Below are 23,145 nucleotides of genomic sequence, written 5' to 3'. Positions count from 1 at the left end.
TGTGTTTTACAAACAACTTGATTAGATGCTATACAGATTCCTGAAACTTACATTTGAATATTTTTCAGAAGATATTTAAAAGCAGCTAGACACATTTCAAGTATTAACTTAAATAAGATCCAACGTATCAGATCCAGAGGTGAAAGACACTAATGTTATTTAGTTTTCTGATATGTGGTTATAAAGTGCTAACAAAACAGCAAGACAAGAAATAAAAAAGCCCTGCAATCCCTAAAAATTTACTGAATTAGAATTAAGTTGGTATATTTGTAATGGAAAAAGAGGAGTGCTGCAAGAAGCCAACAAGCAGAAATTGCTTTTTCTGTACTATTAGTATTACGTAAACTGTGGTTCCACATTTGGGATATCTGGGTACCATCTGTTGCTATATTAAATAGAAACTTTTATGTTTATTTCTACAGTCCTTTTCCCTGAAAACACAGACCCTGCAGACTTGTATTTAGTTTTCATTTGTATGTGCGTGATGTGCATGAGAGGGACTGTTTTCCAAGCTACCTTGCAGTGTTCTCTTGGGAGGTGGTTTGAAACAAAAGCTGGAAGTTAGGTGCAATTCAGTCATGCCTGCTGGATTCATTCCAGGTTTACATCAAAGGTTATTAATTGAGGTAGAAAGCAAGAGAGAAAATTACTCTCCAGCCTTATGTTCAGGACATTCACCCAAGAACTGAGAGTCTCGGCTTCCTGTTCCAATGAATATATAATTATTTACACAACCTGGAGCTACGTCGGTGGGACCAGCTTATACAATCATTGCTCCTTCCCCTCCAACTCCTGTTTGTGTACATACCCACTTGTTCCACAGTCAGGTGTTCAGGGTACAACTTGTAAAGCAGGAAACATACATTCACTCCCACACAGGCAGAAGTGGGAACAAAACCCAAGTCTTGCCTTCGATGAACACATGCTCTAACCACCAAGTGACACCGAAGAGGAGGGTGCTGCTGCCTGCTCTTCTCTTCCTGCAGCAGCTGTGTGAATCTTGTTCCTCACTTTTCTTATATGTCAGGCTTAATGGAATGTTTTGTGATGAAAACAAAACAAGACTAAAACCTCTAATCCCTCTCAGAAAACCCTCAAGGAAATGTTGAATTTATTTCAGTAAGAAAATGTTAAGAGATTTCTTCCCAAAAATCAGCTCTATCATCTCCTTCTACTTCGGCTGACCAAAAGAAAAAGAAAACATCTGTAATACAGATATCACCTTGCAAGAGACAGAAAATCACCAATAAGAGAAATAAATGACTTGGTTCTCCCCTAATCTTCACCATTTCATATTCTGTGCAACACAGCACCCCACCTACCACCCTTCTAGTACCTTGTGGGTGCTGACAGACTTACCTAAAATTCATTTCTGGTACTTTATTATTTGAAAAGCATGTCATTCTTGCTGCTGTCCCTATTACAATGAGAAAATGAAGTTGGCTGATACTCTGTGATGAGGTTTTTGTGCATTAGTCTAATTGCTTTGAGGAGAACCATTTGGGTAGCCATGAAAAGTGTAACCATATTTGGGTCAGATGGGAACTGCAGAGGCTAACCAATGACATTACCTGATGGCTCTACTCTCCACAGAGACTTCCATTAGAAAATAGGTTTGAGGAGTAATAGAGTTATAAAAATAGAGAATATGCCATCTTATAATGTGACTTATCCTGATTGCTGTGAAAAGGTCACAGACCATGATTAAGAGCCAGAGTATAATCAATGTCAAAGAACCCTAGAAATGAACATGGTTCTGGCTCAAAGGAGTCTAATTTTAGAAGGAATAAAATTTTATACTAACATTTGCTGTAAGATGTCAGTTGAAACTGAAGACTTACTCAGATCCTGCACCTGGGCTGGGGCAATCACAAGCACAAATAGAGGTTAGGCAGAGAGTGGATTGAGAACAGCCCTGAAGAGAAGGACTTGGGGGCATTGGTTGATGAGAAGCTCAAGATGAGCCATCAATGTGCATGTGCAGCCCAGAAAGCCACCGTGTCCTGGGCTGCATCAAAAGAAGTGTGGCTAGCAGGTCAAGAGAGATGATTCTGCCCCTCTGCTCCCTTCTTGTGAGACCCCATCTGAAGTCTTGCATCCAGTTCTGGAGTTCCCAACACAAGAAGGACATGGAGATCTCGGAGAAAGTCCAGAGGAGGGCCATGAAGATGATAATGATACAGAATCATAGAATGGTTAAGATTGGAAGGGACCTTAAAGATCATCATGTTCCAACCTCTCTATGAGCAGGGGCACCTCACGCTAAACCAGACACCAGACTGTGCAAAGTCTCATCCAACCTGGCATTACACGCCTCCAGGAAGGGGGTATTTACAACTTCACTAGGCAACTTGTTCCAGCATCTTACTACCCTCATGGTGAAGAAATAAGAGGGCTGGATCTCCTCTTCTACACAGACAGGATGAGAGAGCTGGAGCTGTTCATCTTGGAGAAGAGAAGGCTCTGTGGAGGTCTCATAGTGGCCTTCCAGTACCTGAAGTGGCTACAGGAAAGCTGGGGAGGGGCTTTTACAAGGGCATGTAGAAATAGAATAAGGTATAATGGCCTTAAGCTGGAAGAGGAGACATTTAAGCTAGGACACAAGGAATAAATTATTCACTATGAGGGTGGTGAGACAGTGGCACATGTTGCCCAAGGAAACTGTGGATATTCTATCCCTGGAAGTATTCAAGGCCAGGTTGGATGGGGCTTTGAGCAACCTGGTGCTACCTAGTGGGAGGTGTCCCTGCCCATGGCAGGGGGTTGGAGATGGTCTTTAAGGTCCCTTCCAACTCAAACCATTCTATGATTCTATCTTGAAAATGACTTTAAAACTCCATTCTTTGCTACTAGCATCTTAAGCAATGTTAACAGAGATCCACCTTAGGATCTGTGATGGTTATCAAAGGATCATGCTGGGACATCTTGATTAAAGGGAAGAAAAATAGGAATCCTAATAAGAGAAGGGAAGATGAGTTACTCCAATTCTATAGAGAATGATCTGTACAGAGGATCTACAGCAGTTACTTCCAAAGAAATGGGTGATGGGTTTGGCTCTGGCTCTTCTTTTCTGTCTGGCAACATCCTTACATGTGATGTTCAGAGAGACAGGCAATGAAAGGCCCACACAGTTAAGACTACTTTGGGAACATCTGGGAACTCTAGTAATTTGGACTCCACTTCTGCAATATCAAAATAAAATGGCCAGTTGTCAGGTAAAATAATCTGGATTGTGGAGATTAATCTAAACTAAACAACTAATGCAAAGACGATGACTTCTATTTTCTCGTAGCTGGCTCAGCCTTGAACCCCTTGCTGCTGATTAAACATAACACAGGTGATGTGATTGTGCTGGAAAGATAAAAATAACCAATAATAGAATTAATTAGGTTTAATTTTACTTTCATTTAATCTACAAATAAAGGAGGTATCTGATACACTTTATCTGAAGCAGAAGAGGGCACAGCTGGCAAAGGCAATGATAAATGATGTTCACTGAATAAAAGCAGAGGTAACACTCCGAAGGGAAGAGATGCTGAGAGAAAGATGAGCTGACCCACTGCTGATGCTCTGCTGCTTTTATCTGGGCACTGACACTTACTTAGTTCATGTCTCTACTGCATGAAATTAATGGTTGCATGGACACATTATGTCTATGTCAGCACAAACCTGTGCTGCTGCTGCCTCTTCTGTCACACCCAGCTGCTGTTCTCTGCCTCCCGAGGGCTGGCACTACCACAGCTTGGCCATGATTTTTATATTTTTTTATTATTTTATTTTTCTTAGCTGGGTAGATCTTCAGCTGCCTGAGTTTCTGCCCTGAGGAGCCAGCGAGACCTCCCTTAGAGCCACCTTGTAGATTTTATGCCAGATGCGATTAGCATTATAATCAGAGCTGCAGAGCTGAGAGTTAAATACTTGACTGCATATTTTTGCAAGATATTGCAATGATAGCAAGATATTTGACATACACAAGGACACTGTCACTTGCCAGGATCCAGTGCAGAGGTCTGGGCTTTGGAGATGGATGAGTAATACCTTGACTTCAAAAAGTTTTGTGATTTTCCCATATCCTACTGGTTCTTAAAACAAAAGGTCAAGTTGCTGTGCAATGTTAGACAACACATATTTACTTAAGGATATTTACAGGGAAATTCTACACTTAGCTTGATAGAAAGTACATCTTACCTGCATATATAACAATTCCTATTGCAGCCTCAGTATTTCTGATTGTACATCCACGAAGCAAAAGGCTTTCAATGTTAAAACCAATCCGTTCATGATTTGGTTGCTCCCTAGAAGAAATTGAAATAAAGCAGTGTTCTTCTCTTCTAATACAGCACGAAACTTTTTTGTGTGCATTTCTGTTTTATGTGGCAATCAAGGAACTGTGAAGGCCCTGCTTTGCCTGTAGTTCACTCAGCTTCAATAATGACTCCAGTAAAAAGTGGCAGAGACGTCCAGGTATCTCTTTTAAAGACCACTTGCATGGTGTGTGCATCATGGTGTCAATATGAAGCAAGTTTGGCTTATACCTGGTACCTGGCCTGCCAGATTCAGTATCTCATAAATGAAGCCAAGACAGGTTATGTGACTTCAGTCATGTAAAATTATTTACAAACCATCTGTAACCTGCAAGCGCATCTGTCTCTCTGTCAGCCTCCAAAAAGCTTTTCATCTTTGTGAACCTCAGTTCACTTGGACAGTCTCTAGCTTGAGCCTCTCTTCCTCAATTTTGCACTGGATGGAAAACTTCTCATTCTGGCTGAAGATGTCCCAACATGCAACAGACCCTCTGCTAGCAGAACAGACTGGTGAAAACTTAATGAAAAGGTCAGTGGTCCATCAGGCAGGCAATTTGTTTCTTACCTCTGAAAATCAAAGCATAAAACTACTTTTGCTCACAGTTTTTTATTATACACTTTCATAGGGCCCTCCTGAGATCTTTACCAAAGCTGAGATTTTTCATTTCAGTCACTCCATCTGCTTTTGTTATGTGACTATCAGCATGAGAAAACACTTTTTTTCCCCCTTAGAATATGTATCTTTCACTACTTTCTATTTGACTTTACATTTACAAATAAACTGCAGCATCACTTGAATGGAGGGCAACGATATACAACTGGTAGAAAACTGTAAAAACCAGTGTCAAAAAGCAGTTTTTCTAGGAATCTAGATTCAGCCTTGGTGAACTCATTTAATATAAACCTTCTTGCATCCGCCTGAGTGGAATTTGCTGTGATCAGGAATGTCAGATGAATGTCACTAAGTTCTTTCTTATCATTGTTGGTAGAGGGAGTACTGCTACTAGAGACTCAATAATTTATTAAGAGTTCTTGAAGAAAAATGTAACTGATCCAAGTAATTTGTGTTTACAAAATAGCTCAAACAAGAGCAGACCAAAGACAGAAACTCCATGAAATGTTAGCAGTTAATTTCCACTGCAAAATATTTCCTCTACCCTCAAAGTGGCAAAAGAAAAGCAACTAATTTCATGTTCCACCAAGCAGGTGAGATAATTAACATTTCCCAAAGAGATTTCTGTCAAAGACTTTCAATAAAGATTTGGAGATTTTGAAGCCAGTCCTGAGTTCTAAAGATGTGTATTTCTGTGTGTTTTCTTGTGATAATTCACCTACATTTCTATAATCTTAGTGCTCTTGTGCCATATTCCAGCAGGCTGATGGGAAGGATTGCTTCCACTTCGATTACAGTCCTCAAAGCCAGCAACCACAGCCAGTAATCAATACAAACTTGTCCTCTTTTCCCCTTCATGATATCATGGTAGAAGGGAAATGACATTGCTAGTAGAGACATCATTCTTCTCACAGTCAGTTCTAGTATGGGCAAGAACCCTCTGGCTTACTCGTGTCAGAGGATTTGGCCTTTTGCAGCTACTCCAGGGGCAATACTTTGCCTTTTCACAGATACATTAACTCCTAGTGTAGCAACTAGTGAATTTAGCAAAGCTGAGGCATGGATAGGAAGGCTGGCACATTCATACAATTACATTATTTATGTAACGTGGGGCTTGCATTTAGCCTGGGGCAGCTGATATTTCAAACAATTCTCTGGTGTGGTGTAGGAATTAGCATGAACCAGTGGCTACTCTGAAGAGGGCCTTGGGAAACAGCTGCCCTATATTGGAGGATAAGAGAATTTTAGGACATAAACCATGCCAGACAAATTTGCCTTATTGGCAGGGAATGGGCTTAAGTCTGCTGATTTTGCAAGTAGAGATTTCCCTGTTATGCCTGTGAAAGAATTATTTAATGAAAAAGGGACATAAGGTACAGAGGATGTGGCTTTTTTCTCACATACATAGGTTTATACTAAGGAAAAAAACCAAAAAAAGCAAGCACTTTTTTACACTAGTCTAACACATGGGTTAAGTAGGGTTTGTCTTGCTTACTTGCTGTAAGAAGAAAATTTGTTTGTTAGATCCTGGATACTTATTCCCTGTGGCCAGAATTATGAAGAAACTAAAGCCATGCAGTTGAACAACTTCAAACTTCAGGAAGGTTTTAGATTGAAAATCTAGCCTAGCCTAACCTTTAGGTCAAATGCTGATGGGCTTATGTCTGAATTCTGAAAAGAGCTAAAGCCTTGGGAGAACAGCTTGTGTGAAACAACCACAAATTCAATATCTTGCTTTGGTTCTGCCTTGCTTTAAAATGCAGATTCAGCCCCACATTCTATACTGGCTTTTGAGTCCAGGAATACACAATAGTGATGTCCATCAATTTCTTCAAAATACTTTTCTTTCATCCAATTCCTCCAAGAAATACTGAAGTTCAGATAAAAAAATGCATTTATGGATAAAAATTACTTACATGTACCCTTTGAATTTGTTGAGATCGTTGTTAGGCATTTCACAGACGATGGTGTTTTGGAAAAGTTCAGGTTCAAACAATGTGTTCTGCAAGAGGAAACACACTGAGAATAAGTGTCACATCCAATGAGCACTTGAAATGTTAAACCCTAAGAACAGCTACATGTAGGCCACCAGGATAGTTGGGGGCTGGAGCACTTGCCCTACGAGGAGAGGCAGAGGGAGTTTAGGTCATTCAGCCTGAAGCAAATCTGAGGGGCTGAGCAAAGATCTGAGATTTTCCTCTCTTGGATTAAAAACTGGTTAAATTATATGAACAAAATGCTGCGTATTGGACAAGACATCACACGTGCCAATTAATGAAAACATCTGTCTTCATTTAAGGTGAATGTAACAAATAGTTTGATTTATGTATGAAACAAAACCAGCCTTCAACCGAAAGCAAGCTCAAATGAAAATAACTTCAGGATTTATCAGGATTTTGAAATATGTCAGAAGAGTTACATTACTGGCCAGGATGGTATAATCATAAAATAACCCCCCCACACATTTGAATAAATGTATCACATTCAGATCAGTCTAAAAGCAAGATTAGTAACAAAAAACTCTGAACAACAAAAACCAAAAACCCAAATGAAAAAACAAACCTAAAGGAGAGAAGGCAGTAGAATAAGTTCAAACCACTGGGAGAGACAAAACAAAACATTTCAGGATAAGTTCTCACTCAAAATGAGCTTGGAGCTGAACTGAGACACAGTTTTACTTGATTTCCCCTGTGTTTGAAGAACCAGGCTTGGATTTTGGACTGCATGAAGCAGTCTGGAAAGCAGACAACATAAGAGGTACTTGACTGTCACAAGTGTTTTTTTCCTAACTCAAAAAAATGCACAAAACTGATTTCAGATTAAGAAAATGTAGTAAAAATGAGATATGAGAAATGTCAAAGAGAATCATTATTACTGTGCCATAAAATCTTCAAAAGAACTGAAACTCACTTTAATCCAAACTCAACCCATTAGTAAAACTGGAAATCTAGTTTGCTATTGGGCCTACCTTTTCCCAGATATTAGATGCCTTCAGAAACTGCATATCATGGGATCCCTCATTGGAATTCACAAAATCTTTGCTAGACTGCAAGAGGACTTCCTTATGCTGCCAGTTCTTAAGTCTCAAATTTTTCTTCACTGTGCTTAATTTTTACATTTTTTTTTGCTATCTTGTTATTTTTTTCCCTGAACAACACTTTTTTAAAAAAAACAACAACACAAAAATCCCAGCAAAACCCCCACATAATATCTAAGTGTAAGCAAGTAGACAATCTGATCTAAAAAAGTTGGAGTAAATATAAAAGCTTGATTAATATAAAGGAATTTCCTATACCTTCTCACCTATATGGCTGAGTATTTTTAGAATCTCTCTGAAGAGATATTGTTCACCTCCAGTGAATCTTGTTCAACTTTGTAAACTCAACAGGGAACAGAAACTGTGCCAGAAATATTTATGCAACAGGAGGGTGCAAAAGGCACCCGGGAGGCTCATCACTAAAGAAGAAAACTAATAATCCTCTAGCTAGAAAGGGGTAGAGAAAGATGATTCATTTCTGAATTTGTTTTCCTTTTGATGAAAACAATTTTATATTTGAAAATTCAAGTTAGAAAATTGCATAAAATGAAAAAAAAAACCACATAAAAAAATCCTCCCTCTCAGTCTTTCACAAGTAGGTGAATTCAATACCCTAAGCAGATCTTAAAACACAGAACTAACCCTAGTTAAGACTGTTTTCTCCCTCCTTAAAGAGTCACACTTTATAGGCACAATTAAATCTGAGTAAGTTTTATGCAGCTCATAAATCACAGGGCTAAACACAACTCCAAGAACAAGGAAGAAGCTGATACACTAAAACCTGTAAGTAAGTTTTCTTTTAGCCAATGCACTGTTTGCACTAATGCAATAAATAACAGGGTAATAGAGTTGCCTGTTCAAGCTCTGACCTTCCTGAGCACTGGCTATCACCAGTCAGCACTGCATTCTGCTCTGCCAATGTAACAGGACTTCGTAAGTGTAAACATTTCTGTGAACCCAGTTTATCTAAATAACAACACAAAGTCTAAAGAAGGTCACCATGAATAGGCAAGTCTGAAGCATAATTCAGCATGTGGGGATTTTCAGATTTAGAGACAGACTTCCATGTATTATAAATGACTGAAGTCAATTTTGCATTTTGTGTGCTAGTAGAGCATTCAGTTTTCCCCTAAAAGAAAAAAAAATACAAAACCTAATCTGTAAACTTTGACTATGTAACACAAATGCAGCATTTTTATTTTTTTCTATTGAAGTAACTAGTTTATTGTTGGGACGTTGTTTTTTTCTTTTTCTTTCTTTTTTTTCCCCCCCCCCTAAATCTCTACATATTGCGTATTTTCATTGTTTCTCAGTAAAAAAATCTCTCCCTAATAATCCCTGGAAAGCACTGGTAAAGGTTCATTACTCTAAGGCACCTGCAACCTGAGAAAGCCTTTTTTTCTGCTTGCAAAGTGATTTCCATTTGAACAAAGAGCTAGTAACACTGGGGCACAGTACCTGCTCACACTGGCCATGGAAATGATGTACTTCTATTTAATCAATTTGGTTGCTCACTGGCAGTCGTGTCGCATCCACCAATAACCCCAAAATATCTTCCTAATGGCTCTGCTGCTAATGGCTAAATAAGAGATGTAATTCCTAGGTTTACCTGCCAGGTTTTTGGATTTCCTGTCTACTGGAGTGATTCCAATGGAACAAAATATTCCTCTTCACATGCTACAACTCCTTAAATTTGTTCTGTGTTATTAGAAAAAACTGCCCTGCTCTGAGAATATTTTAAAAAATGTAACTAGTACAAATGTCCCTAAGCCATATTTTGTTGTTTATTTCAGGTTTATCAAACACAAGAGAATATATCACTAAAGTGATTGTAAAAAGCAAATTATATAGCCTGTGGAAAAAAAAAAAGGTGGTTTTAAGCATTCAAACTGAATCTCTACTAACAATCAGGCTGATGTCAAACAGAGCAGTTTCATTTAACTATTCACAGTTTAATTTACCTTGAGTTCAACTGCTTATTATACTCCCATAGAAGATTCCATTTTATCATTACTACTTAGTGTGCCTCGGAGCAGTTCCTAGTTGAAGTGTCATTGCTTTACCTGCCTAGCAAATGAGCATGGCCCTTCAGCCGCAGCAGAGAAGCAAAATCCATAGGGAAGCCTGCAGCCAGTTTGGAAGGGCAGCCATGAACTGCCTTCTAATTTCCATGCAGAAATAATTAACTCAGTGGTAGCAACAGCTTTGCAGTGTGATGTGCTGTGACCTGGATGACTTGTACATAGGAAGGACTTGCTGTCGACAAAATGGTGGTCCTGTGCATTGCTGGTTAGCATCTGTTGATGCAGTTTGCTACAAGTAATGACTGTCTGTGATAATCTTCCTTTTTATAAAGCCCTCCCTGAGCCTGAAAAATGCAAATCTTCTGGGACAGGCTGCTGCTTTCTGTACAGGGTGTTATCTCCAACAGCAAAACACTTAGATAGATGTCTCGGCACAGCCAGCCTGTCAGAACTGGCGCCCTTCATGGGCTGCATTTTCAGTAGACTTACTTGGCTGGAGAACCCCATCACAACTTGTCGTTGTTTAAGGTTGGTCTCCCCATCAAGGTTGGCAGTTTCCAAGTGACAGATCCCATTCTGATCAGAGGAATACAGCAGCAGGATGTCAGCTGGGATGGTCTCGTTACACTGCAGCTGCACAAAGTCCCCCACTCGGACATCCTTCCAGCACTTCTCAACATATGCGTGTTCTTCCCTGTTACATTAAAAACATGTAAGGAGAAAAAAATATAAAAAAGAAAGGAAAGAGAGCCTTGTGTTTCAAGGAAAAGAAATCACTATTCCATCACAAACTGATGCTCAACAGTTCAGGAAATAGCAAACTTTTTTTGACATTACCTTTCCAACAATTGATGTGTAACTGCTCTTAATTATCTTACACAACTGAAAACAACACAATAAGCTTTAAAATTAGTTAATGGGAAAACTGCACAGGCAACAATGGCCCAGTTATTCTAATTCTCTGAGAGGAAATTATTTTTTCAAAATGAATAATTGAATCCTCTTGTGTCTTGCTCTGTAAGAGGGAAAATGCTCATGATACTTTACCTGACAGACAGTAAAAGGCTTTTTGTAATGACTCAAAGTCTCATTTTCAAGTAAGTTTTTAAACATCCTCATCTATTGCCTGAAGAATGCTGTCTTTAAGTGTCTGTATCATGGGAAGGGGAGCAGTGATACAGCAGATAAAGTATTTTGCTACAGTTCAAAGCACACATCCAAGCATTGCTCCCTAGTCAGGAGAAAGGCACTTCCTGCAAACCTGCTTTCCTGGACTTCCACAAGGGAGACCCAGCCTGATGCTGTCAGGCAAACCCTTGTACTTGGACAAGATCCTTATCTGCAAAGCAATGTGAAACAACAGCTTCCTGCAAAGGTTATACACACAGTTAAATCCTGTGGATTTCCAATGGTATCTACATTTTGTTAAAAAAAAAATAAATCCTAACTATTTAATCCTTTTAATGGTAGAAGGGAAGTACTTAATAAATACTGGTATTGTGGCAATAATTGTTTTTTATTGCTTTATTTTTTTCTTAATGAATTTGTATTTCTTTTTTTTTTTTTTTTCTTTTGTCTCACTCTACTTATCTGCATGTCCTTTATTCTTTTGCTCAACAACAAACATAAAAGACCACACTGAAGAACACAGGCTTTCTGTAAGTTAATTTGATGTTGTTGCACATTTAAAAACAAAATTCCAGAACAATTTATATTTGAAAAGTATTTAAGCAGGTGCAAGTTGAATATTTCTTGCTTTACAAAGTAGACACTAATGTTAATCCAGCAAAATAACAACGTAATTATGAATCCTTCCCATGTCAAATGTTTTCTGGGTAGAACTTATTAATTTGTTTGCTTAAAACATAAAAGTGAGAGTAAAGAAGCATTTTAGAGCAAGCAGATGGCTGGTCTTGCTATCCTAGACATTGGGATGCTGTGTATACCTTGCATATGATGTTTGCTATGACTTCTTCAGGACAATCCTACCTCTCTTTACGTCAACCCTTGCACAATTCTGATGTTTATAGAACACACGTTTGATTTTTTTCCTTCTCATAAAATGCTATAGAAGGGCCTTCTCCAGCTGGCTGTCTTCCACACCAGTCTTAATAAACAAGGTTAGCAAAAGTAATCCGCAGAAATATTAGATTTGTAGGATTTTTTCAAGAATTCCCAATGAAATACATTACAGAAAAATCTTCAGGTTCTGCTCATTGACTTATTACAGAGGAGATGGTGAGTCAGAAAAGCCAAATTTCTTCATTCAGGTCAGAGGAAAAGTCTTATTCAGCAAAGGGACTAGAGTTTAGGAATTGCTAGAATCCCAAACCTGTGATCAGGTGAATAGGCTGTTCCTGTCTCCCAAAGAGCACTGAATTTGATAATGAAAATCACATTCCTTTCCTGAAAGAAATACTCAGCTGGACAATTGATGAACAAAAGATGAACAATTTCCTAGACAACAAAGGTTTTCTACAACTTGGTAGAGAAATACCAATGGATGAAAGGAAGAAAAGGACTTCACAAGGAACCTGGCACACCTCATAGCAGCCCTGGCCCAGTTGCCCAGTGAAGTTTTTCAAATGACGCAGTTTCCTTGTAGAGATTCCTGTACCTAGGAACACTGCCCATTTTCTGTTCAGCGGTTAAAGTTCATAACACAAGCTCCGGTTGCTAAATAAACAGAGGAGCTTTGTAAGTCTATGATGGTCTGACAAGAAACATAAAAAGGGCAAACACATTTATACAATAAAATAAACAAGATGTGATGATTTTCAACAGGTGGAAAGCTGGAAATCTCATTCTTGTAGCACTTGGCATAAGAGCTGTGACACATCATAGGCATGATCTAAGATCAAAGTTCCTCAGTACCTTTTCTCCCTTGCCAGTCAATTTATCAACAGCACACTTAAAAACTGTTCCCTTGCTGTTCTGGGATGATGGGCAGCACAGTAATACCCATCAGAGAACAGAGCAGACAAAGGAGGCAGTTATCTTTAAACAGTCAAAGTGAAGTCTGCCAGAATTGGCAATTGCGCTCATCATGTCTGACCAGAAGGCCTGAACTAAATAGACTTTATGAAGTCATTTCTGGGAAGAAAGGATCATGAAAAAGTCTTGCTGTGATTGGAGGTTGAGGGGAAACATGAATAAATTATTGACTTTGTGTCAACAACTTCATTTCACATTCTTGGGTTCAATAAAGATAAATTTCAAACTAAAACTGGGTCAAAATGGATGGTGAATGGGATCAAATAAAAATTGTTTTTCTGCTCCCCAGAGAATATTAAATAAAAATAGTTTTTCATGGGCAGTCCACAGCATGTTTATGAGTCCTAGCTTGTCTTCAAGGACGATCTCCAGAAATCTTGCTCACCTACAAGTATTGTATCAACCAAGCTCCATCTCAGGATCCTTTGCAGCTTGAATCAGAGACATTGTTTGCTCTGCCTTTCGTCCCCTAAATTGCCACTAGGTTATAATACTTAGAAAAAAATATCAGCATCATGAACAGATAAAACCAAATGTTTGTATGTTATTGTATGCAAATGTGCTAGAATATTAGATGTGAAAATGGCAGTCCTAAAACATCAGCTGCTTTATAGAAAATGCTCTTGTTCTGTGATTCTCAGTTCTACACAGACAGCAGGTAGAATCACACAGCTACTTACACTTTACAGTCCAGTTTTGTGAATAGAAATCCCACACTTTTTAATGCGATCAAGGATTACACCAGCTTTTATAAGGAAAACCCTCACAAAATGTTTTCAAAGACCACTTTATGGCCACGACCTCAGGGTTAAGCACCACTGCCATAAAACTTAGGCAACAAAGGAGTAGATTTAGGACTTGAGGAAGGAATTGATTCTGAAACCTGTCTGTAGGTCAGAGTACAGCACAATTTGGCTGATAGTATTCCTGAGTTAGAGATATTACCTGAACTTCAGGAAGTAGTGTATCACCTGTGTTAATCCATAACCAGCTTCTACCATGTTACTATTACAGTAGCTGGGAAGGGGTTTTTTGTGATGTGAACATCAGCCCAGCAGCATTCAAGAATGACCATTTAGCAGTGGTCGATCCTGTCACAGTCCTCATTAACAGGCAACTATAGTTTTCCCAGTAGCCCCAAACTCTGTAAGGATTTGAGTAACACTTTAAGACAGCAATTAACATCTTATAAAGATAATTAAAATGAATTTTTTCTAAAATCTAATAAAATACCTCTTTGATGCCATTAAAGAGATCTTATCTTTTCATGTGCTGAAACTCTTTATAACTTCCTACCAAGGAAGTTATTTTCCCAGTGATAAAATAAACCTATATTCAGCTTGTGCAATCTGTTTTTTTTAAATGCTGCCTTGAACAAAAAGCAATTGCCTCTATTCTGCCTGGCACCAGCTGGAATGAATAGGTAGGTCCCAGGTCAATTACTTAGTGATTGCTAATCATTAGTTAGTACTAGTTTCTAAGGACTCTTGTTAACTTAAAAAGTTTCTGCAAGCCACAGCCTAGATCAGCTCTTTTGCTGCTGTTCCCTTCTTACATGACCATGTAGCTCTTGATGTCACGTGGTAGAAACCTGCTTCTCTCCGGGGTTTAATTATGTTTTAAAAAATCAGACAGTTAAGATGGAACTTAATGTGCTGCTGCCTGGACCAGCTGAGAGTTGAAAACTTAACATAACAAACCTGAATGTACAGTAGGTTTAGGCCATTTTCTCAGCTGTCTGGAAATTGGAAAAATGCCTCACCTTGCACAGACAGAAGGTATTGCCTTTGTCTTTAATAAACCCTAGTGTATTCCCTAGTACCTGCAGTACATACAAAAGTTATATATGTGAAAGAGCAAACTATATATAAAAGAACAGACACTGCCCCCTGTCAGTGATAGTCCCATACAGAACAATATAGTAATGTTTGACTTTAAGCAAGGAAGCTCTCTTTCCTGATGGACAGTGAGTTGTAATGATATCATAGGATACAATAAACCTGTAGTAGTTGTAATCTATCCATATTGCTACTTTTATCAGAAATAATTAATGTTTCAACTGAGCAAAATTTGTGATTTGGGGTGTCACAGGAATGCACCTTCAGCCATGTGAAGAGCTGGAGAACTTCAGCCTCCTGCTGATGAAATCCATGCACCATTCAGAGAAGGTACCACTGAGATGTAGAAGCCTTGATACTGCTATGCCCAAGAAAAGTGATGCAGAATTTTGCCTGAGAGAATGCAGTGGGACTTGAAGTGGGCAACAGGACTGAGACCCTCTCTTTTTTGAGTGTAAATGATTAAACCACTAAAGCCTCCAGCAGACTCCCAGTCTTTGAAGTTGCGCTTTGTTAGAAAACAAAACAAAAAAGAAAAAAAGAAAAGGCTCTGTAACAAGTAAAAACTCAGTGCTGCTGAACAAGACTTTAAATAGAAGCAATGGCAAATCTCTTTTTTGCTGATTCTGTCTGTGGCAGAATAGTATTTTCCTCTCATTCTGCTTCTACTCCACCAACTGCCAGGTTCACCCTGGAATGAATGAACTGCTTATGTTCCCTGCGTCCAGAGAAAAGCTTTTTGATTTTGCTTCTGAAATTCAATGGTAGGTCAACTCCTGTTCTCAAGCATGCTCCCTACCCTTCTCTGCTATTTCCAGGTGTCACAGATGCCTCTGCCAGTCATTATGTCTCTGGCCAACCCCAGCTGCTCTCCCAGACACGGGGAGCATCAGGGAAGGTGCAATGTCTCCTTCCTTCAGAAGGTTGAGATGATCAGAGCATGTGAAGAAGACTGAAACAAAAAAACAGCTCTGATTTTAAGAAAATACATATTCTATGTACAGCAAGCTGTAGGCAAGCAGATCTCCTTTGCTGTCATAGAGATTTCTTAATCTACGTTTCTCTCAGAAATTACAACACTGAATTACAAGACTTGAATTACCTGGAATACATTAACTCTCTTTCAAACCAGGGAGTCTAGCTTAGGCCATTTCCAGTTTTTCAGCTCTTGGCAGTTCTGACTTTGTGCAACACAAAGAGGAGTTATTTGTTTTTTCCTTTATTTCCACAGCACTGCTGTAGGACTACCCCAGAGCTAGTGCTGATGCAGAACTCTTTAAATCTTCTAAAGCCTTACATTAAGCAGATAAAAAGTCACAGCAAAGGCCAACCTAACTTTTTTTTTTTTTTTGTATCACAGTGGACCTACAGAGGAAGAGGAGATTGATGCTTGCAGGAACTACTTGAAAAACACAGGGCCTGAAATCATTACAGAAGAACTTTCTGTTGAAAGAGTAATCAAGCTCTCATTTAGGATCCCTGTTGACTTCCCTAGTTATCCAATGGTGAGGATGAGTCAAAGCATATAAACTAGGCTTCTCTGAGTCACTATTTCAGATATCTGAGTTCAGGTGCTTAAAATAAGCAATATTAATAGCTCAAATAATCTGAATGCATTTATGACTGCTGCTACCTGATGTACGTGCATTCAGGCAAGTGTGCTGCTGTGCCATCTCAAACTGTGCACAGTCCTTGCATTTGTATCTCTGTGTCTACTGAGACAGAGAAAAAATTAGGTTAAATCTTTCAGAAGTGTGAAATTGATGTCAAAACCTGTCTGGATGCTACAAATTATTTACAAACCTTTATATCCTAATCCTAGGGAAATATCAAATCCAGGCCATACGTTAATTACATACCAAGTAGTTTCTTCAACATTATAGAATTTCAATAAAATTAAATAGCAACTTTTAGCAACTGTTGGGTTGATGTTCACTTACAGGTTCAACATTCAGTGTCAGCCCCTGTTGTTAGTAAGTTAATGACAAACTGGAGATTGTTGAGAGAAAAGTAACCACAGTAGGTGTGGAGGGGCTGCCTGACAAGAAAGATGAAAAGAATGATCTATATACAGATCTTGACTACAAGGTGTCTGGGCATGGCAAAACAAGCATGAGAAAAATCAGACATATTTGAAGATTATAATTAAACATTATGAATGAAGAATAGCTAATTAGGGTTGCATGAAATCAGGTGACTTGAAGAAATTGAATGCAATCAAGGAGGCATAATAAAGCATAATATAATAGAAAATGCTTTGACAGTCACATTTTGTAGTGACGGAAACCCCCTTTCTTGGAAAATTTAAAAAGCAGTCAGAATGTATTTTAAAGAATACCAGGAGAAAGGAGGCAACTAATTATAGGTCTGTACCATCTTCAATTGAATTTTTCATTCTCTTCTTTTAGTGTTGTGTAATTTGTTCGAACAGTACAACAGTTTGTACACAATTATTATGATTTCTAAAGTTTGGTTCAGAAATTAAAATCTCCACAATCAAACACCAGAGCTAAGTTATTACATCTTCCCAAGACACTTTAATACTTATTGTCTCCCATTTTCTCAATTAAACATTCATTAAATACATTACTTCTAGCATCCTTCATTTTACCAGCAGACTAGATTATCCATTTCAGCTGATCTCAGTGAAAAGAAAATTAGAAGAAATGTGTTTACAGAGCAGCCTGTTTAAAGTCAATTTCCCTTGCTCTGTGCTGAAAGAAGACATGTTACTGCATTTCCCCCAGTCTTTCAGAAAGTTTTGAAAGATCATTCAGCACTTGGAAAAGATATTTCTGCCTTTGTATTTCTTTTGGAACAGGTACTAGAGTTGTTGTTATTGGACTCTGAAATGAAGACACTATACTCTCCAAGATTAACTCTTAAAATCTAAGTAATTTTTCATCTTAGGATAGCAGATCAGTTGTTCTATTAAAAAGAACACTTTGCTGCCATAAGATTAACAAAATTTGCAGTGTATTGAAAAGACTTTCACCTCCTACAGGAGATGATTTACAAGCAAGAAAATCAGAAGACATCACACTGTTCCATGATGTTGCAGCTAGCAAGAAGAACAAGAAATACCAGCTTCCCAAAGCACTACATAAGCCTGATTAAAATTATTCATGACACAATAAGCTGTAGCTACTGATCTGATGGCAATTGTAATTACCCACAATTTTTCCAGACAGGATGAATGCTCTAGTCTGAAGTCCTCCCTATTTTCCTTTCCCTTACTGTAACACTTTTTTGGTTACAAAACTTTGGTGAAAGACAAGATTACAGACAAGATTTATTCATAGATCAAAGTTTTTTTGTAGAACAGGACAACCAGTTTCAAGACAGGCTCATGTCAAGTTTCATGACTAGAACTCGAGCATGGATCTGTGTGTATGTTTTAATTCCATGATGAACATTTTCCTCTTATACAAAACAATTTTTATTGCTTTCATGTTCCCATGATAAAAGGCTTTTAGAGATAAATTAACATGTTTCCTTTACATAAAGAGGAAATAAGATTTCCATGCAGGTGCATAAGTTAATACCTACTGTACCACCTCTTCTCTATCATACTGATTTTAACCAGTGTTAACAAATAATCCATTGCCTCATAGGTTAATGCAACATTGAAAAGATTAAGAAACCCAGCCAGGCTGCAATTTCAAAGAGAGGTGGAAGAGGTAACTGCCACCTACCCAAAGAGCTGCAATTATTGCCAGTCTTCATGGTAGAAATGAGATGAAATGTTAAATGAACAATATTTAGAGACTTGTAAAATTGTTTTTTTAGGAAAACCTGACGAGGAGAGCAGTGCCAATTTGTCTCTAACAAGTCATTATCTATATGTGGAGAAAAGTTTATCCCCCAGAGAAGCAAACCTTTTGTTTTCCTGTTTAACCAACAGGATAAAAAAATAAAAATCTGACAAACACATGCAAAAGAAAAAAACAGACATGACAGCACTGTGTGATAAAAGCCAGAGTTCTGCAAGATCTTGCTTGTGAAAGAACACATTATATAAAACACAGCTGATTAATTTAAGGGATGACAAGCAACATCCAGGAAGATGGAAGGTTTTGCTCCTCTGAGTCCCAGATGTGATATTTTAAAAGGGAGAAGTCATTTTCTGCTTTGCTGAGAGAACAGTTTTGATACAATAAAACACAATTTCCAAACTTCTGAAAGTCCTAAAAGCAAGAGGTCATGAAACATTTTGAAGAAGTGAGCACAGACACATGTAGTTAATTCATTTAGAGACTACTCAGAAGAGGTATACATTACTATCTCCCATTTTTAAACTACATTTTAACTCAGTTTTATTTTAAATACAACCTAGTAAAATAAATACAACTGAAAGCTGGTCTGCAGTTTATAGTATAAAATTCAAAGTGCTACAATTTTAGAGGCATTCTTGGCATTCAAGGATGCAAATAGCTACCATGATGGATCTTGTTCTGTGCCACCTTATATTGATAGAATTAAGCTTTCTTGAAAATTCCTTAGAAATCCAGGTGCTCAGTAGATATTTAAGCACCTGCTTTCATTGCACTCTATGTCTAAACAGCCAATAGCCACCCCAATACCATGAAACTCAAACTTTCCTTCATAGTCTGAACATGAGGTTTAAAAAAAAACTTTTCATGTCAGAACAAATACCAAGTGTTATGCAATCACTGTGATTTCCCCCTCTTTTACTTATCTATTAATTTTTGTTTAAACAGAAACCTCACAATTGATAAAAGATCTCAAGCCAACATTTTTTTTTGCAAAAAAAAATAAATCATATGAAACTAACCTGCTGTAAATGTAGCATCCCATATGATTGATTTCTTTGTCTAATTTATATCGCCGAAAATCTTCCCAAGCATCTTTAATGGCTGTAATAGCCATTATGACACAAACTGGGATCACAGATACTTCTGGTTGGAAAGCATTCACCACTGGCACAAAATTCAGCAACACAATAACCACAAAATAAATATTGGCAAAACGATGAAATTGCTCGTAGATATTTTTAGGAAGGAAAGTCAAGATGGTATATTTTGTGGTCTTAATTTTATTGGAGTCATAGTATCTGTTCGGATTTTCCTTCCACTTCTTACTTCCAAAGGGCAAATTGGAGACTATCACTCGTTTATTTTCATTTTTCTTCTTTCTTTTCTTCACTTTTCCTCTCTTCTCCAGCTCTTCATTTTGTATTTCAGTATCTGTATTGAAAAGACTTTCACCTCCTACAGGAGATGATTTACAAGCAAGAAAATCAGAAGACATCACACTGTTCCATGATGTTGCAGCTAGCAAGAAGAACAAGAAATACCAGCTTCCCAAAGCACTACATAAGCCTGATTAAAATTATTCATGACACAATAAGCTGTAGCTACTGATCTGATGGCAATTGTAATTACCCACAATTTTTCCAGACAGGATGAATGCTCTAGTCTGAAGTCCTCCCTATTTTCCTTTCCCTTACTGTAACACTTTTTTGGTTACAAAACTTTGGTGAAAGACAAGATTACAGACAAGATTTATTCATAGATCAAAGTTTTTTGTAGAACAGGACAACCAGTTTCAAGACAGGCTCATGTCAAGTTTCATGACTAGAACTCGAGCATGGATCTGTGTGTATGTTTTAATTCCATGATGAACATTTTCCTCTTATACAAAACAATTTTTATTGCTTTCATGTTCCCATGATAAAAGGCTTTTAGAGATAAATTAACATGTTTCCTTTACATAAAGAGGAAATAAGAAACAAATACCAAGTGTTATGCAATCACTGTGATTTCCCCCTCTTTTACTTATCTATTAATTTTTGTTTAAACAGAAACCTCACAATTGATAAAAGATCTCAAGCCAACATTTTTTTTTCAAAAAAAAAAAAAATCATATGAAACTAACCTGCTGTAAATGTAGCATCCCATATGATTGATTTCTTTGTCTAATTTATATCGCCGAAAATCTTCCCAAGCATCTTTAATGGCTGTAATAGCCATTATGACACAAACTGGGATCACAGATACTTCTGGTTGGAAAGCATTCACCACTGGCACAAAATTCAGCAACACAATAACCACAAAATAAATATTGGCAAAACGATGAAATTGCTCGTAGATATTTTTAGGAAGGAAAGTCAAGATGGTATATTTTGTGGTCTTAATTTTATTGGAGTCATAGTATCTGTTCGGATTTTCCTTCCACTTCTTACTTCCAAAGGGCAAATTGGAGACTATCACTCGTTTATTTTCATTTTTCTTCTTTCTTTTCTTCACTTTTCCTCTCTTCTCCAGCTCTTCATTTTGTATTTCAGTGTCTGGAGAACCACATTGACAGCAAGTTTCCTTGAAGAAATGTCTTTTCCATATCATTCTAGAGAAGCAGCCTGGAACACTTTTCCTTGACATCTTGCTTTCTTCTGAAAAACTAGCCTGGAGTTGGATACCAACAAAGCTAGAAGAGTTCAATAATCCAGATAATCTCCCAAGTGCTGGAGAGAAGATTCAAGATGTCTGAAGCCCAGGGCCAACTCTCATTCAACTCCAGCCTCCACCTGCCCAGACACAGGTATCATCCTGACTCAGCCACACCAGGCACTGGAGCCTGCTGTGGAGGCTGCACCTCACATGTAACAAAAGCACCCAGAATGTTTTGTTTTTCCTGTCAGCATACGCCTGGAGGCCCTGCTCAGAGCATTTCCCTGGCATGGACTACCTGCTCACTCAAGTGTCTCTCAGCCAACACGGAGCAGAGGCAAAGCAAAGAATATCACACCATTTTTATGGTTCACAACTTGAGCTTTGGAATCACTTTATAAGCCTGGGAGTTGCCAGGAAGTTCAAAGGTAATGGGCAGAGCTCCGTGTGCCAGAAGTCAACAAAGAGCTGCTATAAGCCTCAGTACAGACAGTATTGCTCCCTTTACTTCCTCTACCGATTATTTGTTTTCATGACCATAATATGGATTATTAAAAAAAAAACAACAACCCCCATCCTCCCAGACCAAGCAAACACATGGTTTGGTAGATGTAAGAATGATACATAGACATAGATGCCTGAAGGGCAGTTTACCTAGATTGCCACTCAGCCTGATCCTTCTCCTCTGATTGTCCTCCTGCTTCTGGACACCCAAAGTGCCCCTCATTCATCCAGTAACTCCTTCCACCCTCTCATTTCTTTTTCCCCATTGGTCCTTGTACCTCTGACATATAACTATGTGGCATACATGAGAGTTAACAGCCAAGACAGCTAATGAGATTTGTACAAACCATAGTAATTTTTCTTCTATGGCCTGTGCTTAAGGAGAGGTAAAAAAGGAAGAGACACAAACATTTAAACTTCTTTTAAATGAAAACTCCTGTCTATTACGTAGTGACAAGCTAAGTAGTCTCAAGTCAAGGTAGGACTTGGACAAGAAACTCTGATGAAATCAAAATGTTGCAATAAGAATTGCACATTAAAGTATTTCTTCCCTCTGAGTCAGTATTGAGCAAATGTCTCAGCTTACTGCAAGTGCTGTATCATCAAGACAAACCAAGCTGTACTGATCAACTGTGTTTACTGGAAGTCCTATAATACTTTTTCTAGTTCCTGGTAACACGTCATTTTGAACATAGTTGATTATTAATTTTTGTATTAATTGTTTTTAGCATGCAACATCTGAAAGACATTGCTCCAATTTGTTAAGTAGCCCCAGTAATCCTTTCCAGACTTGGATGTGTTTCATTTTTCCTCCAGATCGTTCTGCTACCTGAAGAGGCTGTTGTGTGTGTTGGCAAGCTGGCTGGAAATTTGGAACAAAAACTTGTATGTCAGCATACACTGCTGTGGTATCTAACAAAACATCAGTCATATCAGGATGTCTTAAGTGAGATAAATGAGGCATTTTAAAAGACAGAACAAAATTCTTTATAACAGATTTCCAAACTCACTATACTCCAAAGGCTTAGTGAGGGAATTACTGCAAAATCATACGAGCAGTTTCCACCACATCAAACACAAAGAAAAATAATTGGTATAGTTCACTTACTTATCATATACTCTGGTTTTAGAGAAGTTTAACATCTTATCAAGCTGGTATTTCCTATAGTCTTCAATAGCATCCTTAATCATACTGGCAAGTAGCACCACAATCAGAGGCAGCATAATAATCTCTCTGTGGAAGACTTCCACTTGTGGGAAACAGTTCAGAACCACCAGAAAGAAGAAATAAAGATTACCCAGCCTGAAAAGGTATAAAAAAAATATAGTAGTCAGAAATTAGAATGTGCCCTTTTCTGAATGAACATCCCACATTTTGTGTCAAAGGAACAGTAACCATTTCACACCTCTACCCTCCTCTT

At 38.1% G+C, this 23,145-nt stretch overlaps 1 protein-coding gene across 1 annotated transcript in view; it reads right to left on the bottom strand.

Moving 5' to 3' along the window:
* ATP10B (ATPase, class V, type 10B) overlaps positions 1 to 23,145 on the bottom strand; it is a 50,693-nt gene that overhangs the window by 26,200 nt on the left and 1,348 nt on the right. Inside the window, exons 2-5 of the mRNA XM_010001953.1 lie at positions 22,833 to 23,027; positions 10,468 to 10,672; positions 6,834 to 6,919; positions 4,189 to 4,295 (exon numbers count right to left, since the gene is read on the bottom strand). Coding sequence (XP_010000255.1) covers positions 4,189 to 4,295; positions 6,834 to 6,919; positions 10,468 to 10,672; positions 22,833 to 23,027 — 593 coding nt within the window. The remainder of the gene's footprint in view (positions 1 to 4,188; positions 4,296 to 6,833; positions 6,920 to 10,467; positions 10,673 to 22,832; positions 23,028 to 23,145) is intronic.

This window comes from Chaetura pelagica, unplaced genomic scaffold (genome assembly GCF_000747805.2).
Source record: "Chaetura pelagica isolate M959 unplaced genomic scaffold, ChaPel_1.0 scaffold356, whole genome shotgun sequence".
NCBI lineage: Eukaryota > Metazoa > Chordata > Aves > Apodiformes > Apodidae > Chaetura > Chaetura pelagica.
Note: the sequence above shows the minus strand (reverse complement) of the source record. Positions and strands in the feature narration are given on the sequence as shown.